The sequence below is a fragment of the Lepidochelys kempii genome, chromosome 3 (genome assembly GCF_965140265.1).
Source record: "Lepidochelys kempii isolate rLepKem1 chromosome 3, rLepKem1.hap2, whole genome shotgun sequence".
NCBI classification, from domain to species: Eukaryota; Metazoa; Chordata; order Testudines; family Cheloniidae; genus Lepidochelys; species Lepidochelys kempii.
In genome coordinates, this window is record NC_133258.1 from 45645037 (window position 1) to 45672709 (window position 27673).

At 41.4% G+C, this 27673-nt stretch overlaps 1 protein-coding gene and 1 long non-coding RNA gene across 2 annotated transcripts; one reads left to right on the plus strand and one right to left on the minus strand.

Annotated features, from left to right (window-relative positions):
* Window positions 1–5858: 5858 nt before the first annotated feature.
* Window positions 5859–23906, plus strand: LOC140908664 (uncharacterized). The gene is made up of 4 exons (XR_012157948.1): window positions 5859–5987; window positions 7103–7293; window positions 21783–21865; window positions 22858–23906. It is a non-coding gene; the product is annotated as an uncharacterized lncRNA (long non-coding RNA).
* KLHL31 (kelch like family member 31) lies at window positions 22668–27673 on the minus strand. The gene is made up of 2 exons (XM_073336266.1): window positions 26502–27673; window positions 22668–23400 (listed from the first exon to the last, which is right to left on the minus strand). Exons 1-2 carry the CDS (start codon window positions 27671–27673, stop codon window positions 22668–22670), a joined length of 1905 nt encoding a protein of 634 aa, XP_073192367.1.

Sequence of the window (27673 nt, forward strand, 5' to 3'; positions counted from 1 at the left end):
AACATCAACCGCAGTGCACTGTTCCACGTGATGTGAAAGTGATGTAAGCAGCAAATCAGGACTTAAAAGTATTGCAGTACAGTGGCGCTGAAACAATTTTTAAGGTGGGGATGCTGAGCTGTGCCCCCTCTTACCCCTGTCTGCACCCCTCACTGCTCCTGGCTGTGGGGGAGCTGGGTGAGAACTTTAGTTCAGCCTCCATAACCATTCAGAGCTTGGCACCGCACCTGCAAACATCAACATGCAGGAGTTGTGGAAGTGTTCTTTAGCAGTGCTGCTTTGTGTTAATGATGAGCCCACTAACTCATTCCACAGCTATCAGAATAAAGACTCTTGGTCACTACCAGCTTGTAACAGACTAAAATTAATGGCGTGGCATAAAAAGAAAAGGCTCTGTCCATGGGTGGTCGGTGACCCTGCCGTTGCGGGAGGCTAGCCCCCGGTCCCTTCCCTTGTGCCCAAGGCCCTGCCTCTCTCCATCTGCAGGAGCCCAGAGCACCCTCAGCGCTGGGTGGCCAGGGGGCAAGGCCCCAGCCCTGGCGCTCTAGGCAGCGCTCCTGGCCTTGGCGGTCCAGATGGCCAAGCGGCGAGGCCAGCCCCGGTGAGCTGGGCAGCAGCACTCCCAACCCCGGTGCTCTAGGCTGTGCAGTCAGCCCCGGTGCTCCAGGTGGCACGGGCAGCCCTGCTGCTCCATGCGGCATTGTTCCTGGCCCCAGTACTCCAGGCAGTGCAGCCCCAGCACCAGCCGCCCTGACTGACTCCCTGCAGGAGTCAGGCCAGCCAGCTTGGGCCAGCCAAGGCAGAGCGTTGGGAACCGCAGGAGGCTGCCTGGCCTGGGAGCAGACTGTGGGCGGGCCCATGTTAGGCTGTTTGGGAGGGTACAGCCTACCCCACTTATGCTAACCACCACCCATGGCTCTAGCCCATTACCAATGTACAGGGCATGCAGCCACCATATTTTCCTTTCCTGACTCACTGTATTCTCTGTTTAACATTTAAATTCTATTTAGGTTCCTTGAAATCAGAAGTCGAATTTATTCTTGTTATGACACAGCATTTGTTAAAAGAGAATCCTAGGACTAGCTGCAATATTCTTGTTTGACCACCCTGAGACCATGTACAAATAGGAATGTGAGAATTGTACAGTACTTAATAGTGAAACACGATTTTTATGCTGTGACACTGTGCCCCAAAGCAACACCCTGGCACCCCGTATTCACCTTTGTCATACAGTTCTATGCTTTGTACAAAGTATGACTTTTGACAGATCATTCTAAAAGTCTTGATCTGCTAAATGTTAATATCTCATTGGATTGTATATGCTGTCATTGTATGCGAAATTTTGTGCTGTGTGTTGGGGGTGTTTCCAACTTCACAACATATTTCAACTAGCCTTTCAGGTACAACAATGAAGAAGCTAGAAGGTGCTAATGGCCCATCAGTAAAGACAATAGAAAAGGTTTGCCTCACCCGGGAACGCTTCAGCCAGCCTATGAATAATGGCTGGTATGACTCAGCAAGGCATGCAAGGGCATGTGCCAGACCACATGACACTGAACTCCATTTTGGTACTTGTATTTTTCCACAAACTGGGCTGGGAACTTAGCTTGGAACAATGGGTTCCTGCCATATGGTTAAACTATATAAGGTGGGCAGTGACCTCATGATTTATCTTCACTCCCCCACAACTCAACACCTGAAAGAACCTCTGGAGGACAAGGGACTTGGAACTGGGGACGGGAACCTAGGCTGCACAGCAATTGCAGCTTATGCCTCAAGAATCTGCAAGCCTGCTTGTATCATCTGTCAGGGTGAGAGAGAAAGAGAGGATTTGTGTTAGCCGTCTAATATGTTAGGCTTAGTTTGCATTTTTGTTTATTTGCTAGGTAATCTGCTTTGATCTGTTTGCTATCACTTAATCTATCTTTCTGTAGTGAATAAACTTGTTTTATCTTAACCAGTGTGTTCTTGAGTGAAGTGTTTTGGAAAATCTCAGCTCAGTTAACAAGGACTGGGGTGCATCGTCCTCTCCACACTGAGGGAGGGGCGGACTGGGTAATAAATTCACACTGGTCGGTGTTTTGACCAGGGTGGGACATTACAGTTCTGGGACCCTAGGATGGGAAGCTGGGGGTATCTTGGCTGTGGCCTCTCTATTGTGGGTTCATGCAGTGGCTGACCAGAGCCTGCATGTAACTGCAGCTGGGTGTGTCCCTGCCTGTGTGAATGCTGGTGGGAGTGTAGGACCAGGAGTGGTCTGCAGCTTGTCACAGCAGCACAGTGTGAGAGGGAGCCCAGACTGGTGGGTCAGAGGGTTCAGCGGTACCCCAGTTCCATGTGGCATCCTGGGGGTAAGTGGGGGGAGGAGGGAGGACTCGTCACATATGCCCCTCCCAATTTCAGTCCTGGATTAAGGAGAGAAAAAAAGGCTGGGCTCTATGTGAAGTGCTAGAAGCTGTTCCTTCATGCCATGTGTGCTTCTGTAATGTAGAAGGTCCTTGCAGTTTATGCTCAATCAAACTTGACTGGCCATGTCTCACAATAGCAAACTTGTTATACATACAATGATAGGTCTAAATTAGCAACGATGAGTCTAGTGCCACGTTAAAGTCTAATAGAATGTGCCAAAATATATTTATGCTTGTATCTGTAATTTTCTTTCCGTGCATCTGAAGAAGTGGGTTTTTTACCCACAAAAGCTTATGCTCAAATAAGTGTTCAGTCTTTAAGTTGACACCAGACTCCTCCATTGTTTTTGTGGATACAGATTAACAGGGCTATCCTTCTGATACTTGGTCTAAATTAGCAGATACCGCTAGGATGGTCCCTTCTGGTGTTAGCTGGACTGGTGATCTGCTAGGCCTCTTCAATCCTTGACTCTGGGAGCCAGCCTTACCCTGCTCTGCTGTGAGAACCCTCCACTCCTGTGTTGTTCACACACAGCCTCGGCATGTAAGCTGCTCCCAGTTACCTGCAAGCGAATGACACTGGCCAATATCTCCGGTCCCAGACACAACCCTAGGAACTTCCATCTTGCATTGTTCAGTAATGTCCACTGGATGCTGCAAGCTTATATAAATTTGTCAATTTAACAAATAGATATATACCAGGCTTGTTATCCCAAGGGGAGCCTCTGACCCACTTCAAACCAAATGCACTGCTTTAGGTAGAATAAACAAACAAAATCTAAGTGATTATAAATCAAAGCATAACAAGTCAGATTTGGTCAAATGAAATAAAAGAAAAACACATTCTAAGATGCTCTTAACACTTTCAATGTCCTTAAAACCTAGATACTTCTCACTACAGGCTGGCTGGTTACTTTTCCATCAGGCTCTCCCCTTTGATCAGTGCTTCAGTAGAGTGGTGGTGGTGGTGTCTGTAGATGTAGGTGGAAGACGGAGAGACATTTTGCCATTCTCTCTCTCTCTCTATCTCTCTCTCTTTTATCATGTCCTTTCTTTCCTCTTGGCTTTGCGGCCCTGCCCCCCCCCCCCACCTTTCAGAGTCAGGTGAACATTACCTCATCGCAGTCCCAAACTGCCTAAAGGAAGGGGATGACTCCCTGGAGGGTCTAACAGATTCTTTTGTTGCTGCCTAAGCCAGTGTCCATTGTTCCTGTGAGACTGGGTTGTGTTTGTCCCCCTCCATGCCCTGACGAGTTGTGAATTGCCTCTGTTCTTGGAGAGTTTTTACATAGGCTTGCTTTAAGCCATGAAGATACATTTTCAGCCTCAAACTAATACATGAAATTATAACCTTACTATAACATTACCGTAACAACCATGCTCAGTGCATCATGAGCCTTTGGAAGACACCCAACATGACAAACTTTGCATTGGATACCACACAATCATTTTATAAAGATGAACATGGGGTGTAGGGTGTTCCCCGAGGTACAGAGCATCACAACCATTCATAAAGATCATGGATAGTTCTCTGAAAACATCTGTTCAATGTGCAGCATCAGTCCAAAAAAATCTAACAATATTAGAAGCCATTAGGAAAAGGATAGATAATCAGGCCGACAATATCATAATACCACTATATAAATCTATGGTACACTCACATCTTGAACACTGCATGCAGTTTGGGGTTGTCCCATCTCAAAAAAGATATATTAGAATTAGAAAAAGTACAGAGAAGGGCAACAAAATTATTATGAATATAGAACAGCTTCCAAAGGAGGAGAGCTTAAAAAGACTGGGATTGTTCATCTTAGAAAAGAGATGACCGAGGTCTATAAAATCGTGAATGTTATGGAGAACGTAAGGAAGTGTTATTTACCCCTTCATATAACACAAGAACCAGAGCTCACCCAAATAAATCTTAATAGGCAGCAGGTTTAAAGCAAACATAAGGAAGTACTTCACACAACACGCAGTCAACCTGTGGACTTTGCCAGGGGCTGTTGTGCAGGTCAGAAGTCTAACTGGGTTGAAAAAAAAACAGGGCCATCAATAGCTATTAACCAAGATGGTCAGGGACACAAACCCATGCTCTGGTGATGACCCAGTGCCTTCCCCACCCGCAGTAACCAGGCTTTGGGTGTCCAGTCCATAGATCAGACCAGACCTTGTCAGGTCCCCTTTTTGACCAGACTTTCTGGTCAAAAACTGGGCACCTGGCCACCCTCCCCAAGAGTGCTGGTGAGTAAATTTGCTGGTATGATTCACTACAGTCATGAATGAAAATCCTAACCCAGCAGGGACTGGAGTTAATCCAGGATGCTGCAGGAGCTGCTGCTGCTGCCCCATGAGGAAGAATCCGATTCTGAAGGCTGCTCCACTCCTGTGCCTCTGACTGGCCTGTAGAGAAGCTGCAGGGTGTACAAAAGGGGAAAACAGGACCAGAAAAGGAAGAGAGAGCCACTAGTCACCCACTTGAACTGCAGGAATCTCCCACTACTGCTGGGGGGCCAGGAAGGTGGCTGATGTCTTCTTGGAAGTTGCTTAACTGCCCAATTGACTTCCTGCTATCCTTCACCCCCAGCTCCTGTGGCAGCCTCTGAAGCAGGAGCATCAAAGAAATTCAGCCTCAGGAAGAAAACCACTAACTCCCCAGGGGCGTAGTAGATGGTGGTAGCATGTCTTTTGCCAACTACCTGCATACATGAGAAGAAACATCAGGGTGAAGGGGTGGGAAGGATGAAAAGAGGGGGAGAGCCACCAGGAACTGGGGAAGTGAGGAGTGTGAAGAGAGGTTTAGAACAGGGGTGGCCAATCTGTGGCTCCGCAGCCACATGCGGCTCTTCAGAAGTTAATATGCAGCTTCTTGTATAGGCACCAACTCTGGGGCTGGAGCTACAGACACCAACTTTCCAGTGTGCCAGGGGGTGCTCCCTGCTCAAACCCTGGCTCTGCCACAGGCCCTGACCGCACTCCACCCCTTCCGGCTCCCTCCTCCCTCCCAGAGCCTCCTGCATGCCACAAAACTGCTGATCGGGAAGTGCGGGGAGGGAGGAGGAGGTGCTGATCGGTGGGTGGGAGGCACTGGGAGCGGGGTGGGGGGAAGCTGATGGGGGGGCTGCTGATGTATTACTGTGGCTCTTTGGCAATGTACATTGGTACATTCTGGCTCCTTCTGAGGCTCAGGTTGGCCACCCCGGTTTAAAACCTGCAGGGACTTGGGAGTAGTGTGAAGAGAGAGAGTAGTGTGAAGCTGTACTGCTCCTACAAGAGGTGAGGAAGGACATTTTGTTTTATGAAATACACAGATGTGGTGGCCAGTCTCTGAGTAATCTGATCATTGCTTTTCCCTGTGCCTTGGGTGTGGGGGAATCTGGAGTGCTCTGCAACTCCAGGGCCTCTAACAGACATTCAGTTAACAAAGTAATCATTGTTGTACCCAGATCACATGAGCGGATGAGCACTTGCAAGCCATATGGTTGCACAGGACACTCCTGGGAGCAATCAGGGGCCTTCCACCATCTTAGAACAAGAAGCAGGAGAGCACTCCTACGGGAAAATCTAGCCTACTAGTTTAGGGTAAGTGCCTAACTTGGCTCCCTCTCTGCATCTCCTTTCATTATCAATGAACTGTAAGGACATATAGAGTCATTACTAGTATCGCTGGCAGATGATACAAATATCAATGAATTGTTAAGTAGCAAGGAGGACAGGTCACTTTCCAGAGTGATTTGGACCACTTGGTAAACTGGGTGCAACTAACCAACATCAAACAGCCAAATGTAAGGTCATACTTCTAGTAAGAAATACATGTCAGACTTGGGGACGGTATCCTGGAAAAGACCTTAGGGTCACAGTAGATAATCAACTGAACATGAGCTTTTTGTGTGATGCTGTGTCTAAGAGGGCCAACGTGATTCTCCCACATGAGGAATATTGAGTAAAGTAGGAAGGTGATATCGCCTCTATGTAAGGTACTGGTGACGCTACTACTGAAATGCTGTGTCCTGCTCTAGTGGCCACACATTTAAAAGGATGTGGAGACATTGGAGTGTTCAGAAAGAGCCACAACAATGATTTGATGTCTGGAAAACCTGCTCTAGTGAGAAACTTTAGTTCAAGCGATATACAGTAAAGATGGTCGAAGTCTTGACTTTTGATTATTTCACTGAAAATCATCACAAGAAGTCTTTAAATCAAGATTTGACATCTCTCTAGTTCATCAATAAGTTATTGGATTTGATGCAGGAATTTCACCCAGTTCACCTGTGTCAAACAGGAGGTCAGACTAGACGATCACAGTGGTCCCTGATGGACTTGAAACAGACAAATCCATTGAACAGCGCAGATAGCAACTAGAGAAGTGAATTCACAACAAATAGGTTATTAAAAGAATTTAGCTTCTATGGAAATATCTGCAAGCACATTGTGATTTCCTTACTTTTTTTTTCAATATATAATGCTTTTTTTACTCTATTGTTTGATAGCTATTTGAAATTCAAGCTGTACTGTCATTGTTGAGACAAGAACCACAGTACTGGTTCTAGTCCCTTACTGAATGGGTGCACTAGTGCTACCGGCCTGACTCGTGTGGATTTAAAATGAGATGTCTGGGAATTTTTGTGCAAGTGACTTTGAAATGTGCTTTCCACCAAGCTTTGTCAGTAAAGCTCAGTCACTTGAATGTTTTGCAGAGAGAGAACATGAGGCATGTCTGAAAAAGGTGCAAAGACCCTTGAAGATTTTAGCACATCAGAGGATGGGGCCTGCAGAAATCAACCCTCTGGAGCCTTAGACCCTGAACTGTCACTGACGCAGCAGATTCTTCATACCATAGGTCATCCAGCTTTTTGTGCCTTGTTACAATGACTAAGTATTTGATCAGGTGAGTCATGCAGCGTCTGTATGCATTAGCTTACTTAAAACACAACTGCTCCTACAAGTGTTAACATCTTAAGATTCCTCACTAATCAACTTGTTTTGTTATTTTCTGAAGATAATTCCATTCAAATTCACCCTTTCATTCTCAGTAAAGTGTAACTTATTACCCAATTTCTAAAGTAGATTGTAGAAGGACAAAGGGATCAAATTACTTGCTCATGGCAGAAGAGGAAGTCAGTAACTCAGCAGAGATTAGAACTAGTAAAGAATGCACCAATTTGTTCGAATGTCTGCTTAAGTTTTGATTTCTTTACATAAAAGCCAAAAAACGCAAACAGTTCTTAGAGCGCCACACAGAATTTATTAGTAGGGCCAATGGACTTGAATCGTTACTCAAAGGTCATTGTTCAGAATCTGACCCAAAGTCTTATGCTGAAAGACAGTAAGGCAGAGTGCAGCTTTTTATGGGCAAAAGCATGATTCATACCCATTGTGCTGAAAAGTGAAGAGAAATGTCTAAATGCAGAAGTTGGGCAACAAGCCCTCTGGCATTTGAACTGGACAAAGAGTGAGTAATACAGGATAAGGAAGCGCAACTCCCACATAATAAGTCTTAAATAATTTAGTGAATCGAAATGTAATCCAGTGGCACCTGAGCTGCTTTGTGCTGGTGTGTAATGCCCAGTGGCTGAGGTGAGCTAGGAGGTAGTCCAGAGCCGTAGTCAAGCGTGCACGGGTTGTTGGGTAGCCAAGAGGACAATTGGTATCAGAGGCAGTCCAGGGCAATGGTCTGAGTTCTCAAAGGGGTCAGTAGCTGGAAGATCCAATCCAAGGGGTCGGGTCAATGGGTTAGAGAGGCAAGGTTGGGCAGGTCTAGGGAGTAATCGGAGGGCAATGGTCTATTGCTCAGACAGTTTCCTCATTGAAGTGTTTATATAGTCCAGGTACTCAATGAAAGTTGCTGGACAGACAGCAATCAGGTAGCTGGGGTGTGGCTGCTGTGGAAGCTTTTAGCACTAAGGCTGTTGGTCAGGGACAATCGTTCAGTGTGCCACCATGGCACAGAGGCTCAGGATGTCATCTCAGGGCCCAGGTTCAATAGCAGCTGCGCTTTGTTATGACAATCTGGTAACTGGGTGATATAGAATGAATAGAATAATGGGCAGGTGAACAATACAATGAGAGAAGAGAAGGAAGAGAGTCAGAATTATAGTAATCCTTTCCTTCTTTTCTAGCACATGTAGAGACTTTGTCATTGTATTAGTTGGATAGTTCTGGCAGGGTTACCTCAAACAATGTTTCCGTGTCTGATAAGAAAAACAAGAACAAGAGTTATAATAATTTTAGATCCTCAGTCCCACTTTGGCTGCTAATAGGGCCAGAGTGGCATAAAGGGCTTGTAACAGGGCTTGGCCTTGTCCAGGCACTCTCCTGTAGCTGACTGCAGCAAGACAGGCAAATCCTGCCTCAGTTTACAATACATTCCCCAGGACCAGCTGAGTTGCCCATCTCCTCCACCACAGATCAGAGAGATGATCGCTTCCCCTACCCCACCTGGGAAAGGAACGTTGTTCCTCTGGGGCCAAGTCAAGCCCTGCTTCCAGGCATAATTCATTAGTATAGGTGCAACCTTCATCAGATCTCTCAGAGTCAGAGCATTCTCAACCCCCGCAAAGTATGACCGGTTAAAACGCAGCAGTTCTTCATTCCCACTCCAGGGTCACCATCTCCAGGCCACTGACCGACACAGTCAACAACCCCTCCGTTCCCCAGTTCCTGGGCCCCTCTTCCAGGGCCCCATTCCCCAGGTGATCTACCTGAGAGTTAACAGTCGCTCTTCTTCAGTTCCTGGGCCCCTCTTATACAGCCTCCACACCTCTAGAGATTTCTCAATATTCCTTGCAGCTCGTCTGCCACAGCCCTCAACTCAGAGCTTCTGTGAGAGGGCTCCCCACAGTGTTCCGCTCCCAAAGGCTGCTTCTCTTGCGAGTCCTGCTGATGATGATCTGCTTTTCCTCCTGTACCTAAGGCCCTGTGTATGAAACTCCTCCTTGGCAGGGTTCCCCGGCTCTGGCCAGTTCTCTCCAGGAGCTCTCATCAGTTCTCTCTGTGCCAGCTCTCATCACCACCAAGAGATCTTGGGTGCTGATCTCTTGGGTCTCAGGTAACTCTGACCTGCTGCTCCCTCCCACTCCCCTTCTCAAAGCTGCCTGGATCTTTATAGTTGCCAGGACCTTCTCTCAGGCCTGTTGGGAGGTAACTAGCCAATCACATATGAACAAGACACGTTCCTTCTTAAAGGGACCAGTCAGCCTATGACAGGGCTGGAAACGCTTTGGATCTGTCCAGAGGGGATTTCCCCAGAGCAGACACAGGAGAAGGCAGCCATAAAGACCCCCTTGCAAGTCAGTGACAGGATGGCAGCATGTAGCACTGCATCCCATAGGCAGCCAGGTAGAGGCTGCCGTAATGTACAGGTCCCAAAGGCTGTCTCAATGATGCCAGGAGTGCAGAAGAGCCTGGGAAGGGATGAGGGTGGGAGTGGAAAGGTGGTCCTTTTGGAGACACAACAAAGACTCTCACCTAGACCTTTATTCTGTACTGGTCTTTCTAGGGTTAATGATTTAAACTAGTACTGAATATATATATATATATGTCAAGCTGCTTTACCATGGGAAAGAAACAAGACCGGTTGGATTCTACAGGCAAAAGGTGCTAGGTGGCATGAATGCCAGTGAACTTCCAACAAACACTGAGCACAGAGACAACTGTGTAACATATAACGTAAAAAAAAAAAAAAAGTGATGACAGCTGTAATCAAGGGGAATTAGGTGTTCCTGATCTTATCAAACAAGAGCTAATAGGTATAAAGGCACCCAGGCCCCCTGAAAAGGTAGCAGTTGTGATTACTCAAATTCAGTGTTCCAACTCGCATGAATAGTTTGGCCCTTTAAATTGTGTTGCCAAGACAAGATGATCAAATGAACTCTCTGGACAACCTTTTCTCCCATGAGAATCATATTATCCAACCTTGGGACATGCCATAAGAAGCTGGATAAATATCTTTCCATCCTAATTCTGCTTTGTGAACTAATCTCCCCCTGTCCCCAGCACTGCCTTCTTTTCAGTATATGAGATATGCAAATCTTTTCTGCACTGGATGGTTTGATAAGGAACTGTACAAGGTGTAGCTAACGGCTAGAGGTGGTGTTATTTATTATTTACACAGTACCGTGATAGTGCTCTACAATGGATATTACACATGGTTTATAATCTCCACCTTTATTTATTAGACGTTTATTGAGATCCTTTGGGAGCCATTAGGTTTACCTACACATGAAAATTAATCTGGAATAAGGTAAGAATTAAAAGTATGAACTATCTCTGATTAACGTCATGCGTGGATGCTATTATTCTAGAATAAGTGCATGTACACATGGAGTCAACCAGGAATATCTATTCTGGATTAACTCCTCTCATAGACACACCTTAAAGCGGTTGCTACCAATCTGGCTTTAAATGTCCTACTCCTTCAGTGGTCTGTTAAGTTCAGACAACATGAGCAATGTCCTTTCGCTAGAACCTGCTTGACCCTAACGAAAAAGCAAAAGAGAGAAAACTGAAACGTCACCTATTGCTGCATTGGCGGGTTCAGCACATCAGCTGCTGTTATAGTAATACTGACCGAATGGAAAACTGAACATTCTTATTATAGCAAACTATATCTCGCTGACTGAACTCTCATATGCACAGCATGCATGGACCAATGCAAATGCTTCAGGATAGCAGCTGGCTCAGATACTCTGTTAGCTGTGCCACCCTCAGCAACATGCTTCAGTACACGTCTTTAGCCTTTCATATACAACACTGCATGGTTGTTTAGTCATTCTTGACACCATGTTAAAGAAAGATGTTGAATTCTAAAGCAACCTCTACATGAACAAAGTTTACTTTGTCCTGCCTTAGCGCAGGTGGCTGGATTTGATGACTTATCGAGCCCGACATTTCTATGATTCTCCCTTAAACTGGAAGAATACCTAGAGCTGTGTCGTGATAACAGTAAGAGATTTGCAGAATGGATATTACTGCTACATTCAAAAAGCTGTAACATTCTAAACATTCTTATCCCGACGGATCTTTGGAAAAGCTGGACAGGTGTGGTTGAAGAGGCAGATTGATAAATTAATAATATGTTGTACTAGGTGCAAAGATACCATAGCATGATGATGGATGCATTGACAAAACCTACTTACTTGTTAACTGTAATTTTATTGGCTAGCACAGCCTCAGCCAGGCAAAATGCAAATATGCTGTAAGCTTACTGACATATGGCAGTTACATGATCTCCTGCATTCCGAGTTGTTCTGGGGGTCTGACTTACACGTGAAGAAAGAAAAAATCACTAAACTACTCAAAAGAAACCTAAATGACTGCAGAATGTTTTATCACTTTGCTTTGGGGTATCCCTCTTCATTGTGCTGTCATCAAAGGTCTGTTGACTAGGGTGACCAGATGTCCCGATTTTATAGGAACAGTCCTGATATTTGGGGCTTTGTCTTATATAAGAGTCTATTACTCCCCACTCCCATACCAATTTTTCACACTTGCTGTCTGGTCATCCTAGTGAATACAAACCCAGTTCTTTCAATTCACCAGCCATACACTGCACTGTATGGGAACTTGTACTCTGCTCTGTTTCAGCAGTACATGATCAAAAGATAGACTCTTGGTTCGCATGCAGTATCGTGAGACTTATTTCTTGACTCACATGTCCAATACAGTCGGATCACAGCTGCAATATGGCCCAAACCTGTCTTTGACACTGCCCTTTCCTTAGGGTACAGCTACACTGCGCCCCCAATCCCAAAAGTGTTTGTAACTTTATTTAGATAACATGAATGGGCTAACTTGGGATAAAATAGCAGTGAAGACACAGCAACTTGGCTTTTAATCAGGTTAGCACTCAAATTTAAGCCTCTAGAGCAGCCCAGGGTTGAACTTGAGCTGCTAGCCCAAGTTAAAAGATGAGTTGCCTTGTCTTCACTGATTTTTTTAACCCATGTTAGCTAATCCAAGCTAGGAACACATCACGTTTTTTCCCCCCTCAGCAGACATGCCCTTGAGAGATCCTGCACCAAACTAGGCTATCAATTCCACTCTGCCCTCTAGTGTTTAATATTGGTAATGATTTAGCAGAACAAAGGGAAGAAAAGATCATATACACATAGCATAAGTAATATTCTACTGGAAATAATGAGGGTCAAACTCTGCACTACGACAAAACAAAAAGTATAATTTAACCACTGAACTGAGAACAATGCTGACATTAACATAAATCCACACTGGGACTGGGGGAAACGTTGTTTTTACTAGAGAAAGCGGTGTATGCTCTCCTCAATAGCAGAGGATTTATGCTTCCAACTGCCATTAACCTAAATTGAGAAAAATCGTCTGTTCAATTCAGTATCAAGTTAATAAAAGCTGCATTCTATTTATAGTTGAGTAGAAGTACTGTAGTTATGGCTCACAAGGTATTTTCATTATGTGCCCCTGTTCACAGGCATTTTGCTTCTTGGAAAAAGAATTTGTGACACTTTCATATGCAGCCAAAAGGTGGTAGCGGTTGGTTTGATTTTGATTTAGGAAGTTGGTAAAATTCTGTTATGTCATTTTTAAATTATCTGAGCATGAGTCTGTCCACTTTAAGAAAGATGCATTTTCTTGCCGTAGTTTTGACGTGATGAAATTTGGTTTAGAAATAACCAAGCTACCGGTATTTGAAATATGCCTCTTGCATATGGACAGTATGTGATTTTTATCCTAATTTGCTTAAGAAGGCCCACGGACCCATACAGCGGGAACGTCATGCCTCAGAAAGAGTGCTACCTCTCAGGATGGCTTTGTTTGACATGTTCATCTGTTGCTTGCTGTCAACTTTCGCCACACACCAGCTAATCATCTTCCCATTTTAATCTGCTCTCCCCCCTCCCATGCATGTTTGAAGGTGTGATCACATTCAATTAAAATTTTGCATGCTCTATTGTGTAAGCTGAAGATTACACTGGATCTCTCAGCACATTTTAACACACAGATCATTAGCATTCAATGTTTTATCCTGGTAACCAGAGGAATAATGTGGGGCCAAAATCTGGAGGTAAAAGCATGAGCTGTCCCAACATGCATTCATAGTTTCTCTCACTACTTTCCCCACAAGTCCTTTTGCCCTCCCCACAAAGAGCATCTTGACTTATTTGGAATCTACATTTAGAACACAAGGAAAGAACGTGTGTCACATGCTGCAAAACTCACCTGTTTCCTCAGGCAGATATACCCGTAAGTGCCCGCACACAAGTTGTCATAAAAATGGAAACATTTACATTACTCTGATATGGCTATCATTGCAATAGGGCAAACTTTCTCCCCATTTCTACCTTGTTATACTGCAATAGGCTTACACCTATAAGAGGACTCATTTTTATGGTAACCACCCTTTACGAAAAATATGCAATCAAATCACTGGATATTTTATTTATTTAAAAATAGCAAAATATAAAATTAACTTGACCTCCTGTTTTTAATGTCTATTTTTTCTCTTTCTTCTCCCCACTCTTTCCTTCTTTATACTGTACTATTGTGCATATCTTCATTCATATTTTAAGCATCTTTTCTTTTTTTATGTCATTTTAAATACTTTGTGTCTATTTCTCCCTCTCCATTCAATTTCATCTCACCTTTCTTTTCAAGGTATTTTCCTTTTTACAATCGGCTTCCCTTTTCCATCAAATCTACAAATTCTCTTTCACATTCCCCTCCTCATTTTAACACGCCTCAATCTTCCGTTTCCCCCCCTCTACCCCTCCCCAAATGACAACTGCTATCAAATATGACAGCCATCCCACCTGAACTGGTGTAACACAGCCCTAAGGTGGACACAAGGGCAAACCTGACACCAGTTCAGAGAGTGGTATGGGAAAACTCAATTGGTGGTGGAACAATAAGTAAGCTAATCGGCATCATACCACTGACTGACAAGGTCTGGAAAATGGGTTGGGAGGGGACGTGATTGCTGTTCTTCACTCCTGAAAGGATCCCCTCAATGCTGACCCCATTCCGTCCTTTAAAGGTCAGTAACAGTGGAGCAGATGCAGGAAATGCACTAAAACCCCACCCCTCCCTTGTGGGGAAGAGACAGAACAGAGACAGGAAGGCAAAATCGGGAGTAGAGCAATTAAAGATCAGCATTTTGTGGATGTGGGTGGAAACCTTGCAAAAAGTGAAATTATGCAGCTATTGGCACCAATATGATCCGTATTATATATGGATTTTCCTCAGTGATAGAGATAAGTAAATACTTCTTGTTTAATCTAAATACAATTCAATGCCAATTATGCAAAAAAATGAAAACCAATCTATTTTATGTAACTGTTTCAAATTATGTTGGGTGAAATTCAGACCCCTTTGTAGTCAATGGGAGTTTGACACTACCCAGTAGAAAATAAGTATACTGTATACAGGTTTCAGAGTAACAGCCGTGTTAGTCTGTCTTCGCAAAAAGAAAAGGAGGACTTGTGGCACCTTAGAGACTAACCAATTTATTTGAGCATGAGCTTTCGTGAGCTACAGCTCACTTCATCGGATGCATACTGTGGAAACTGCAGAAGACATTATATACACACAGAGACCATGAAACAATACCTCCTCCCACCCCACTGTCCTGCTGGTAATAGCTTATCTAAAGTGATCATCAAGTTGGGCCATTTCCAGCACAAATCCAGGTTTTCTCACCCTGCGCCCCACCCCCCACACAAACTCACTCTCCTGCTGGTAATAGCCCATCCAAAGTGACCACGCTCTTCACAATGTGTATGATAATCAAGGTGGGCCATTTCCTGCACAAATCCAGGTTCTCTCACCCCCTCACCCTCCCTCCAAAAAACCCACACACACAAACTCACTCTCCTGCTGGTAATAGCTTATCCAAAGTGACCACTCTCCCTACAATGTGCATGGTAATCAAGGTGGGCCATTTCCAGCAGAAATCCAGGTTTTCTAACCCCCCCCGCCCGGGGAACACACACACACACACACACACAAACTCACTCTCCTGCTGGTAATAGCTCATCCAAACTGACCACTCTCCAAGTTTAAATCCAAGTTAAACCAGAACGTCTGGGGGGGGGGGGGGCGGTAGGAAAAAACAAGGGGAAATAGGCTACCTTGCATAATGACTTAGCCACTCCCAGTCTCTATTTAAGCCTAAATTAATAGTATCCAATTTGCAAATGAATTCCAATTCAGCAGTTTCTCGCTGGAGTCTGGATTTGAAGTTTTTTTGTTTTAAGATAGCGACCTTCATGTCTGTGATTGCGTGACCAGAGAGATTGAAGTGTTCTCCGACTGGTTTATGAATGTTATAATTCTTGACATCTGATTTGTGTCCATTTATTCTTTTACGTAGAGACTGTCCAGTTTGACCAATGTAAATGGCAGAGGGGCATTGCTGGCACATAATGGCATGGAGGAGGGTGAGGGGGTGAGAGAACCTGGATTTGTGCTGGAAGTGGCCCAACTTGATGATCACTTTAGATAAGCTATTACCAACAGGACAGTGGGATGGGAGGAGGTATTGTTTCATGGTCTCTGTGTATATAATGTCTTCTGCAGTTTCCACAGTATGCATCCGATGAAGTGAGCTGTAGCTCATGAAAGCTCATGCTCAAATAAATTGGTTAGTCTCTAAGGTGCCACAAGTACTCCTTTTCTTTATACTGTATACAGTTAGGTTTCAGAGTAGCAGCCGTGTTAGTCTGTATTTGCAAAAAAAATGCATCCGATGAAGTGAGCTGTAGCTCACAAAAGCTTATGCTCAAATAAATTGGTTAGTCTCTAAGGTGCCTCAAGTACTCCTGTTCTTTTTGTATACCGTTAGATTCTATGTATTTAGTGAAAATGGATGGGACACTTTTGAAAGGCAGTACTATGTACACTATAATCCTTTTGTATTTACTTTTGCAGTCATAGTCATGGTCAACCCTAAGAATGTAGTTTAGGGCAAACTTTATTTATGTATTTTGCATCACCACTCTCCCTGACTTTAATAGGAATTCTGCCTCAGTAAAACCTCTGTTACTTTGAAAGAAAAGATTTTTATTTTATTTTTGCAGTTTTACTCTCCTTGCAGAAATATACAGATACCTATTTTCTGTGATCTGCCTGGCACACCACACACGTGTGTATTATTCAGTGTGTGCGGATGTGCATACATAATACACAAATATTCACTTGGTATATACTCACCTAATACACATCTTAACAGGTTTTTAACTTTCCATCTAATCATTTTTGTGTTTAAAAAAATCTAAAAGTAGTTTTAGCCGGTGCATAGAGAAAAAGGATTGACTTTTTTTTACATATCTTTCTAGGAAAACAGATACTTATTTATACTCATAATTACAAAAATACCTCTATTAAAAATATCACTAAACCTCAATTTTCCTCCTCTAACTCTTAAAGCCTCAGTTACAAATAAGCTCATAATATTTTCCTTCTCTTTTAATAAATTAGATTTAAATGAATTCCTAACATCAGTCCTGTTTTTATAGCATAAAAGATCCTCACCTATACCTTTTGTCAATTTTTGACAGTGAAAGATGGTCCCGTTGCATCGCAGTCCAGTAGGTGGATGGTAACCTATCAATGATAGTATAGTAGAAATTACACTGACCAGACCAGACTAGAGTATGCAACAGTCAAATCATGAACCCAGTGATGGAAAAACTTCTGTTGACTTTCGTAGAAAAAGAATTTAGCCCTGGACCTGCATCTATTTAAAATTTTCATTTTAACAGTTTGACTTTCTTACAAATTGAGAACAAATAAGTTTGAACTTTATCACCCAGATCTCACAGACTAGTCTTTACAGCATAACATTTTACTCAGCCTTAAGGTTATGTACATGCTGAAGTACTTTGCTGAATTAGGGTCTCAATGCTTTTATCAACATTTGTCATTGCTTAAAAATCCAACTGTGGTATCTCGATCCAGTAAGGGATAAATTTCCACTGGCAGTAAAATAGAAAATAGAAAACTTTGGTACAGAGGCACCAAACCCTCCAGAAGTATTTTAGTTGTAAAGCACCAAGCACACTTTTTTGACACTGTGTATAATAATAAATGGCAAAGTTTCCACTGACTCCAGGATTTGCCCTGCAGTTCTTCTGCAATTTAGATTTTTTATTTCTAATGCATTGCTAATATTTCTCATGTGAAATTTATAATCCAGATAGCTTTGCCATCCTCTGTCAGGCATGCTGGATATTATAAATCACTGAGTGCAATTTCCAAAACAAAACTGGCAAAAAATTCTGTTAGAAAAGAAATGAAAAAGGTAGGACATGATTGGCCCCTATTGTTTTACAATACAATTTAATCCAATGCTGAATTTACAGTTAAAATTGAATGAATGTTCCAATTATCTGGTATGAAATATAGAACTAACAAGGGGTTTAAAAAACAAAACCTTTGTATCATAATCATAAATTAACCATATAGGAACATGTGAAGTCAGTAGAATAATAAATAAGAATAAATTATGTTTTCTCTGTATGTTAGCTGTTTAATTTATAAGCAAACAATGAAAAAATTATTAATATGCTACTATGGACTTCCTACTAACATCCACCATGTTACACATTTCTATATTTTTAGTAATAAAATTATCACATTAAATTGTACAATCTTTTCCTATTGAAATGTGTTCCCTTGTAATTATCGCATTCCACCCTGAAAGTATTTGTATTTAATTAATGTATTTGTTTAAGAAGTAGGTATAACAATTATGAAATAGGCAACTGATAAGCACAAATAAGTAAAACTTCTTAAGTATTTACAACAATTAGATAGCCAAGGCAATGCATAGTTTAATTTGCATTATATTATGTATCCCCATTCTGATCAATTGAAAGATACTGCCATTTATTCCCCACAACTCAACATCTTTTGGTCACTGGTGAACGAATCACAGTTTTAATGTAACTCTAATTCTCAGTGACAATATCTTCATACTAGTCTTTTACATTGCAACCTTATCATATGAACTTGGATGAAAGCTTCAGATATCTGATACTGCATACATTTATTTTTATTCCCTTGAGATCTTCTGAAGACAGTACCGTGGACAATGCCACACTTTCAAGTGAGCACCACTGGTTTATCTACAGTCTTTTACCTTAATCCCTCTCCCAAAACTAATTTCAGAACTTGACAATGAATATGACAATTGGCCTCATCATGACAAGAATTAAAAGCAAAACTTACCTTTCTAACTTAGTTTTCCCACAGTACATTCTTCTGACACACAGGCCCATAACACAGCCTCTCACCCACCCAAAGAGAAATAAGCAGGCAAACTATAAACCTATACAACTATTTCATTTACAGACTGTAGAAAAATTATTTCTATTTTTAAGTTCTTGGGAGGCACACAGATACTAGTCATGTGAACTCTTAAGTACATAGGCAGTTAGAAGTTTCAAATTCATCTGGTTAGTTTAATTACTTTTTTTTTTTACATCTATAGTATTAAAGCAAAGTCAAATTCTGATGTTGTGTTAATTTAACAATCTGTATTTTATTCAGATGGAAGATCGTTTGTATTCTTAATAATTTTATCCTATACTCTGTTTCCTAAACTACATTCTTTAAAGTCCCTTTTAGGAATATACAATGTTTCCAGTTTCAACCTAGCTGTTACTATTAAATATTTTGGGATCAAAAATACCATACAGGACAATGATAGAAAATTGTTCCACGTGTAGTGTACAAACCACTTTTCACAGTTCTAATTAATATTATATAAAAAGTCACAATTTAAGCAATAATAGATACTTGGTGTAATCAAGATGAAATTAAGTTCAGCCTTACACTTTCACATGTTAAGAGTCAAATCCAGGTTCAGTGTGCTGTTGTAGCCTAAGCAGGTATAGATATACACACTGCAAGAGCAGCAGTACGGTATACCCTGATGCTGGTAACAACTACCCCTGCACACTCACCCACGTACTGGTTATTCTGGCCTGAAGCACATATAATTTGAGCAAATCTAAATGTAGGGACCATAGCTGGATTGGCAACATGTGTAAAATGTCCTTTGACCTAGCACCCACAACACTTCTTGTGGATTTGTGGGGGGCATGGGGATGGGGTGGAGGCAGACTAAGGACTGAGATAGTGTTCCATCTTCTGGGAATGGATTATTTTGTTAGGTACCTATGTACAATATTCTGACAGAATTTGCCTCAGCTCGCCAAATCCTATTTACCTTATTCAAAATTGTATAAGCAAGATGAACAGGATTTGGCCCCAAATGGTTAACCCTTCAAGTAGCATAAGAGTAGTTCCAGTACACTTAGCCCATAGTTCCTAAATAACTTCATTTGCAAAATGAAAGCAGATCAGTGTTTGTTTATAGGGGAGTATCTGCTCATGAGAGAGAACTTTGCAAAAACAGACTACATTTTATTGTACATCTAGTTTTGGAATTGATATTCCAAAAAGAAAAAAAGAGTGAAATTATGTTTTTCCATGGTACAATTTCCTCCCAAACACAATTCAACACCAAAATGATTATCTGTATTTTTAGTTATTTACTACCTAGATACTACTACGATGATGAGTTTTAGAAATACCTAGCAGACCTCTACCATGAGTGCATAGATGTCTATGTGTTATATGCATTGGCACGGATGCTGAACACCCACTTTTAACAAAAGGATAACTGTAGTCTTTACAGAGAATTATTATAGCAGACAAAAAGATTTTACAAAGGGCCACTTAAATGGTTTCACATAAACTGTGTGTCCAGGATCTTATATGAGAAGAGCAAAATAATCAAGTAATGTTACTGCTGATTGAAGGGGGCAAGAACATCATTGTTATATTAAAATGAAATTATACTCAATTTTACATTGTTAGATTAAATCACTGTAGATCTGAGTTATTTATTTAAACTATACAATATAAAGTGTAAATGTAATTGTATTTAAATTAAATTAGCCAAACTAAATGATATACAATACTGACAGTGATAACACTACTGTAATAAGACTTCTGACTGTAAGTCAGTACAATGCAGTATATCCTAATAATGCACAATACTCAAAAATAGAATGTGGAGATTAGGAATTACTTAAGATGTAGTCATGATCCTTAACTATATTACACCAAATGGAAAACCGGACTGTGCAAAACTCAGTTTAATCCAAGTTGACTGGGTGACTCACTTTTATGCAACTCAGATTTCTAACACAATATCATGTTAATTGCCAGTGCTTAATATATAACTGTACTTGCCAAAGAACGCTCAGGTTATGAGAGTGCTACAAATGTTTGGCTGAAGAATGCCTGCATTTGCAGATAGTTTGAAAGGATTCCCTTTGTGACTGGGGTAAAGCACTTGCGTGACCAGTAAACATTGCTTTCTGCTTGACTTTGCCTTCTAATGGACACTGCCCCCTTGAGGTGTTTATTGTATTCAGAGAAAATTGTATGTGAAGGCTGTATGAATCTGTATAAGAGTGTGTTCTTCCTGTTTTGAGTGACTTCTTACCTAATCATTTTAGTTCATTTAATGGCTTAGTTCCACCCAGCTGAAGGGTGTATAAATCTTTATTAACAACAGGATCTTTAGATGTCAATTCTAGGCACATTGCAGAGGAAATTGGGTGTGCATGTCCCATTTTCAATGAAAATTAGCAGCAGTCGCATGCTTAATTGTCCATGCACAGTGCTGCAACGAAGGTAGCAATTCTTAGAGAGTAATTTGTAGAGAGTAAGGATGAAATCCAGGCCCCACTGAAGGCTATGGCAATACTTCCATTGACTTCCACAGGGCCAAGATTTCATCCTAAGTCTTTGGCAAAAATGCAATAAAAAGTCACATTATACGAAGAGCTGTGTTCAAGGCAGCACAAGGAGCTGTGTCAGGAATGATCTAGTTAATGATCTGCCTTGAGTGCAGGGGACTGGACTAGATGACCTGTTGAGGTCCTTTCCAATCCTACACTTCTATGATATACAAAAGGTAAGGCCAGGAAAAGCTTAGTTTTGGGAATACTGTGTTTGTGACTGGTAATGGAGGCATCAAAACATCCCATCATTAATAGTCTGGAAAACCTATTCCATTTAAGTCCAGAGTTTTACCTTACGACTGATTCTTCCCTACCCAGATCTGTGCGGTGGACCAAATTCTGCAGCCTTTACTCAGTCCTTACTCCTTAATCCAATGGAAATTTGTTGGACTGAACAGAAAAGATAATTTTTGTATCCACTCTGCTTTTGGCACCAGCAGTTCCGGCTGGCTCCAAGCAGGAGTTCTGCTTCCTGGGATTCTCAATATGGTGGTTGCCCCGGACACTTCTAGGGTGGGTTTCTTTTACAGCACAGAAGACTGTTTTGGGGTATAATAACTTGTAGTGTGTTCTTCTTCCTCTGCAGGTAGAAGCAAGACTATTGATGGGCCTGCCCCTTCCACCTCTGCTGACCTTGTACACTGCAAAGTCCCCATGGAGTGATTTCCAGTGAGTATGTAACAGAGGTGAAATCTCCCCTTTGTGTGTGTGTGGAGGATGCCCTGAGCAAGGCCCTCAGGACTGGCCTATAATGGACAGATAAGCTTCTGTATTTCTGCAGTTTGGCTCTTGAAATCCCTGTCACAGATCTACCTATAAAAATTAAATGTCTACATCATAAATCATGGGAACCTCTTTTCTAATAGAGGGAGAGAATTTTGAGGACTTGTTTGTGGACATCACTACCCAGAGGGGAAAAATATATATTTCATACTTTATATGTGCAATAAATTGTCATTAAATATCTTTCACCATATATAAAATCTCTAAAGAGAACAAAACTGACCAACTTTATGATGCCATGGCATATTACTAATATGTGGAGATTTATTAATAATAATCCTTGGCTGTTCCCTAGTGCCTCTTATCCCAAAATCTCAAAGCACTTTAAAAACATTAATTGATTATTATCCCCATTTTACAGATGAGGAAACTGAAGAAGAGAGAAGTTAAGTGATTTGCCAAAAGTAACACAGCAAGTCAGTGGCAAAGCTAGGGATGGGACTGAGTCCCTGTTCTAACTGTGGCACAACATTATATCCCCACTAAGTAAATTCACTGTATCTTAAAGATGTTGTTTCACACCATGTATTTTAAAGATCATGAAAATTGGCCAGTTTTGTAAAATTAAAATTTTTACAATGGCAATTTCCCGCCCCACATAAGCAGAGAAGGCTACTTAAAGGGTTAACTACACAGCTGTGTAAATAGAAGTTTTTTATTTATTCTTGCTGACACCTAATTATAATGTTTAAATACTAACTGGCACAGAAGATACTGAGCTAGCCCTGGATTCCCTTGTTTTGTTATTGGGCATGGCAATGGTACAACAAGATACTCCTACTGTGGCTTCAGGCAACTCATCTTCCTCAGTCCATTCATTAAGATCTGGATTATAGCACTGAATGCACTTCTTATATTTCTTTTCTATTTCATTCCAGCCACCCACCAAGTAAATTTTCCCATTCAGAGTGGAAGCCCCTGCAGTGCTCACTCCAGTTGGCAGGGGAGCAGCATAGTTCCACTGGCCAGCATAAGGATTGTAGCACTCAACAGGGAGGACATCAATCCTTTCACCTCGACCTCCCAGTTGGGACCCACCCATGATATAGACCCTCTCCCCAAGGGAAACAGCACAGTGCCATCCTCTTGGAGTGCTAAGGGTGGACTTATCCTGCCAGCTATCATTGCTGGGGTCATACATGCACACAGAGCGGGAGTAAGCATTGTTTATGTAACCTCCTGTGACCAGGATTCTACCATCTATGACTGCACTGGCATGGCAGCACCTTGCTACCTCCAGTGGAGCCTTCATTTGCCACTGGTTAACTGCCGGCACATAGCATTCAACTGAGGATAGACACCCTTCAGAGTTGCGACCACCCACTGCAAAAAGGAGGCCATTGAATACATTCAGGCTAAAATGGGTGCGCTTCTGATTCATGTTGGCCAGGTGAATCCATGTGTTGAAACGAGGATCATATCTGCAAGCATTAAGAAAAGAGAATAACTGATGCAATCAAAATACTCAAATATTTCTATGGGAAGGCCTACAATGTCACATCTGCCACTCTATAGTTAAAATTGTGGGGGCTTCTAAATCACTGTTTAATTTGTCTTGTCTGGCTATTACAGTGGTTCTCAAACTTTTGTACTGGTGACCCCTTTCACATAGCAAGCCTCTGAGTGTGACCCCCCACCTTATAAATTAAAAACAATTTTTAATATATTTAACACCATTATAAATGCTGGAAAAGCAGGGTTTGGGGTGGAGGCTGACAGCTCGTGACCCCCCATGTAATAACCTCATGACCCCATGAGGCCCCCAGTTTGAGAACCCCTGGGCTATTACAATTCACTTGAACTGAAAGTTGGAGTTTTGCTAAATTTCAGTAAAAATAGGTTTCATTCTTTAACAGGTGAAAAATGTATCTTTGTAATTCAAAAATAGTTTTGTCAATTAAATCTGGCATGTATTTAGCATATAATTTGATCTAATTACCTTCAGTAATTTGATTTTTTAAAAAATCAACCTCCTAAGAACCTTGGAAAGTGACTATTGTGCCTGTACAGTATTTAATTTCAAATACAATTTTCTATTTTTTATAATTTAACTTCAAATGTGTCTTGTAATATGCATCTCAAGATTTTACATGCCCAGTCTTTAAAAGTGACATAGTGGCTCCTTTGTAATAAATACAATGATGTATTTATTAAATTTGTTCTCATACAATCTGTACTGTAGCTGGTCATATGTTATTTTAAAGCCATGTATTGCTGCCACTGAAGTTAATAGGAATCTTGCCAAACACTCCAATGTGTGACATATTGGGCCTTTTGGCAGTAATAATTGAGAATTTACATGGCACTTTGTAAGTCTCTCTATCTTCAAAGCACTATACAAGCATTTTAAACTGTATATTTGTTGTGTCAGTAAAAAGATGCATTTTAAATATTTAGGGCCAACTTGGCAACTACTTATTAATGCAAAAAATCCTTACTCAGAGAAAGTTTCATTAATTTCATTGGGACTGTTAGTATCAGTAAGAATTTGTAGGATCAGGTCATTATACAAAAGAGTTTTTACAGTGCATTATATCAAAGATGCAAACAAGTGTTTAAAAATGATCAAACATCTGATGAATACACTAAAACACACATAACACTGAAGGTCATAAACTACCTTTGATTTGCAATGCAAATCCTGTGGATATCAGTGGTCATGCCACATGCTCAGGCACAGAGAGATGAGGGGTACATATAACCCTAGGCTCATGATGCAGATGAGCCAAAGCAAGGTATTTCAAAGCTAAAGCTGATAATCTGTTTTATACTCATGATGTTGTACTTAATTTTCCAATACAGGAGAAAACAAGGAAGAGCTTCAGCTTCTGAGGGCTGCTTTCACATTATGAAAAAGTCTCTAACATTCCATTTATTATTGATTCTGCATATTAATATCTATGATATTTTATGTATTTCCTTTCATTCTATTTGTTTTAAATAAGATATACATGAAACTAGGATCTTTGTTTCTTAACACCTCAACTGGTTCCACAGGTCAGTTGCCTGCTGGAAGTGACATTCTCTGTTCAAAACATTAAGCATCTCCACAGCAATCAATTCTGAGGTCACAAATAGAAGACTATGACTTCTTTGGAAGGATAAGAGGTGAAGCAGATAAATTGCTAGGCCCACATGTTCCTGTCTTCAGAGAGTACAGAGACCAGCAGATGGGTAGAGCTCACATAAAAAAGGAGCTGGGGACAACCTCTTGGAAGGGATATATAAATAATAAGAGTTAGGTCTTGTCTGACATTTTACATCCATATCTCTGAAAGCAATTATACAAATGCAGAGAAGTGAAGTGACTTGCTCAAGGTCAATGGCAGAGCTAGGAATAGAATTCATGTTGGGTCACACTGACTCCTGTGACTGTGGTATTATTCCAGCTTGCTGTTTAATTTCCACCATGCAGTCCATATAAAATAATCTGTGGGCTAAGTTCTGCTGCGTAAAGGTCAGGCAGGGCCTGAAATAAGGGTGTGTGTGGGGGGCTAGCTGGGGGACTATCTCCTCTGTGCAATGTTTTTCTCTAGGAAATTGGCATAAAGGACTAAATCGACCAACCAAACAACAGAGGAAGTTAGTGCTGCATTAGTTCTCCCTCTACACTCTCTGACCACCCTTCTAGGAGGGGTTATTTGGGCATTCCTGGTGGGGGCTGTCCTCAACAGCAGCAGAGTAACAGCTGTGTGTGCTGGGAAGCTGCTCAAAGAGAGGCATACAATTTATGCTCATATATTATTATTATTATTATTAGATATATACTGAGATCTATGAGTTTTCCCATTTCTGGACCATTTCTGGGGCCATAATGTGCCATTAATTTTTAGGCAGAACACTTTTAAAAATCAGTAGAACGTTCCCCTTTAAAATAATTTGACCTGAGGCCTCTAGGTTGAGATCTCTTTGTGTTCTACATTACCGCCACTCATGTAGTTCGAGGGGGACAGCGCACTGGAACCGCAGTCTTTGGAAACTATGCAGCATTTTGCGTATTTGACCCAGATGGGAACAACATAGCATTTAAGTAGCAAAGTTATTGCTTCTAAACCTATGGCGTGAGAAATAAAGACCAAAATAAATGAAATATAGAAAAAATGTTGAAAATAAAAAAAGAATCACAATCATTTCTAAAAAATGTTCTTCAAAATTTTCCACAAGGCATCAACAGCTCTTGAACTTGAAGAATTCTTGCCTTGTTTGGTCTGTCACAATATTAATGCTACTTACAATTTTCCTGCGTTTTAATATTTAAATAGCCATTATTCATTTAATTTTGGCTTGACGTAGATTTTCTGATTTGGAGGTGTTGTTCTTTATACATTTGTGATTATGGATGGATATTTTGCATGACTTTAGTCGTACGTTTGTAATAGCTAAAATTTTAAATATCTAATAAAATTATTAGCAGGGAAGAAAAAAGATGTTATCTGGTTTTGCTAAGTTTTGCACTCAAACTTGGATTTGCTCCTGCACAATGTGGAATCTGCCTCTCCTTCCCTTGTAAATAACCATTTACCTGCAGAAATTGCTGACAGCATGCTTGGCCTGGTTCCTGGCATCATTCTGGTCTTCACCACCAGCCACATAGAGAAATCCATCCATCACAGTCACACACTGATTAAAACTTTTAGCAGGCATTTCAGTTAGCTTCTTCCATCCATTATCAGGATCTCTGTATAAGATGTCTCTGCTAAGGGACTTTTCTGTTAATGCTGGACGTCCCCCAACAGTAACTAGGACTCTGAAACCTCCACGAATCCTTGTTCTTCTAGACTGCAGTGTATTCTGATTATATGGAAGCAAGTGATAGTTCATGGCATCCACTAGAAGTCGGTGGCAGTCTGTGTCTTGCATCATTCTTGGTACAGTTTGAACATAATTGACCAAGTCTTGAGCAGAGATGGTACCAAAACGAATGTTGCCCAAGAGATCTGCAGCATACTTTGCTCTTTTTTGGTCAAATTCCAGCCATTTTATTGCTATCTGGAATGCAGCAATTTCAGAAGGCAACTGCAAGTCGTCATCTGCAAGGAGTTCATTGATCTGATCAAAAGTAAGTTTTAAGAACTGATCTGTTTCTGAAAACTCAATGAAGTTGTCTCTAATAAATTTCTGGGCTGCTTCCTTGGTGTTTTTTAGTCCATATGTCTCTGCAATATTGGCAATATACATACAGTTCTCAACATTGATTTCTTGCATCAAAAAATCAGAGCACATCTTTACAAGGGTGTGAATCTGAAGATAGACTGCTGTGGAAATTATACTACCTATTGTGTAGAGTGAAAGAGTTAGCTTTCCATTGTAAGCATAAGTGATAACAGTGGCTAGGCCCAATGGGGATACGTCATTGAGATCTACTCTTTGAGTAGATGGATCTTTCTTTAAAATGTTATGAAAGTAGTCACTGCATGAAGCCATCACCACCTTGTGAACACTGAAGGATTTGGTTTTGGTACCAATAATCAAGTCACAAAGAAAATTTTCCTGCCTCATTCTGCTTAGCCCTTCCAAGAGATTTGGGCTATAAGAAGAATCAGAAACCTCAGCTGAGATGCAGCTGAAACCATTTCCTCCATCTAAGAACCCGTTCAAACCATTTAGTTTACTTAGGGGGCCATCCTCCACAATTATAGTCATCTCATTGATATCGCCTTTGTTTTTTTTTACATTCTTCTTTTTAGGTGCCAT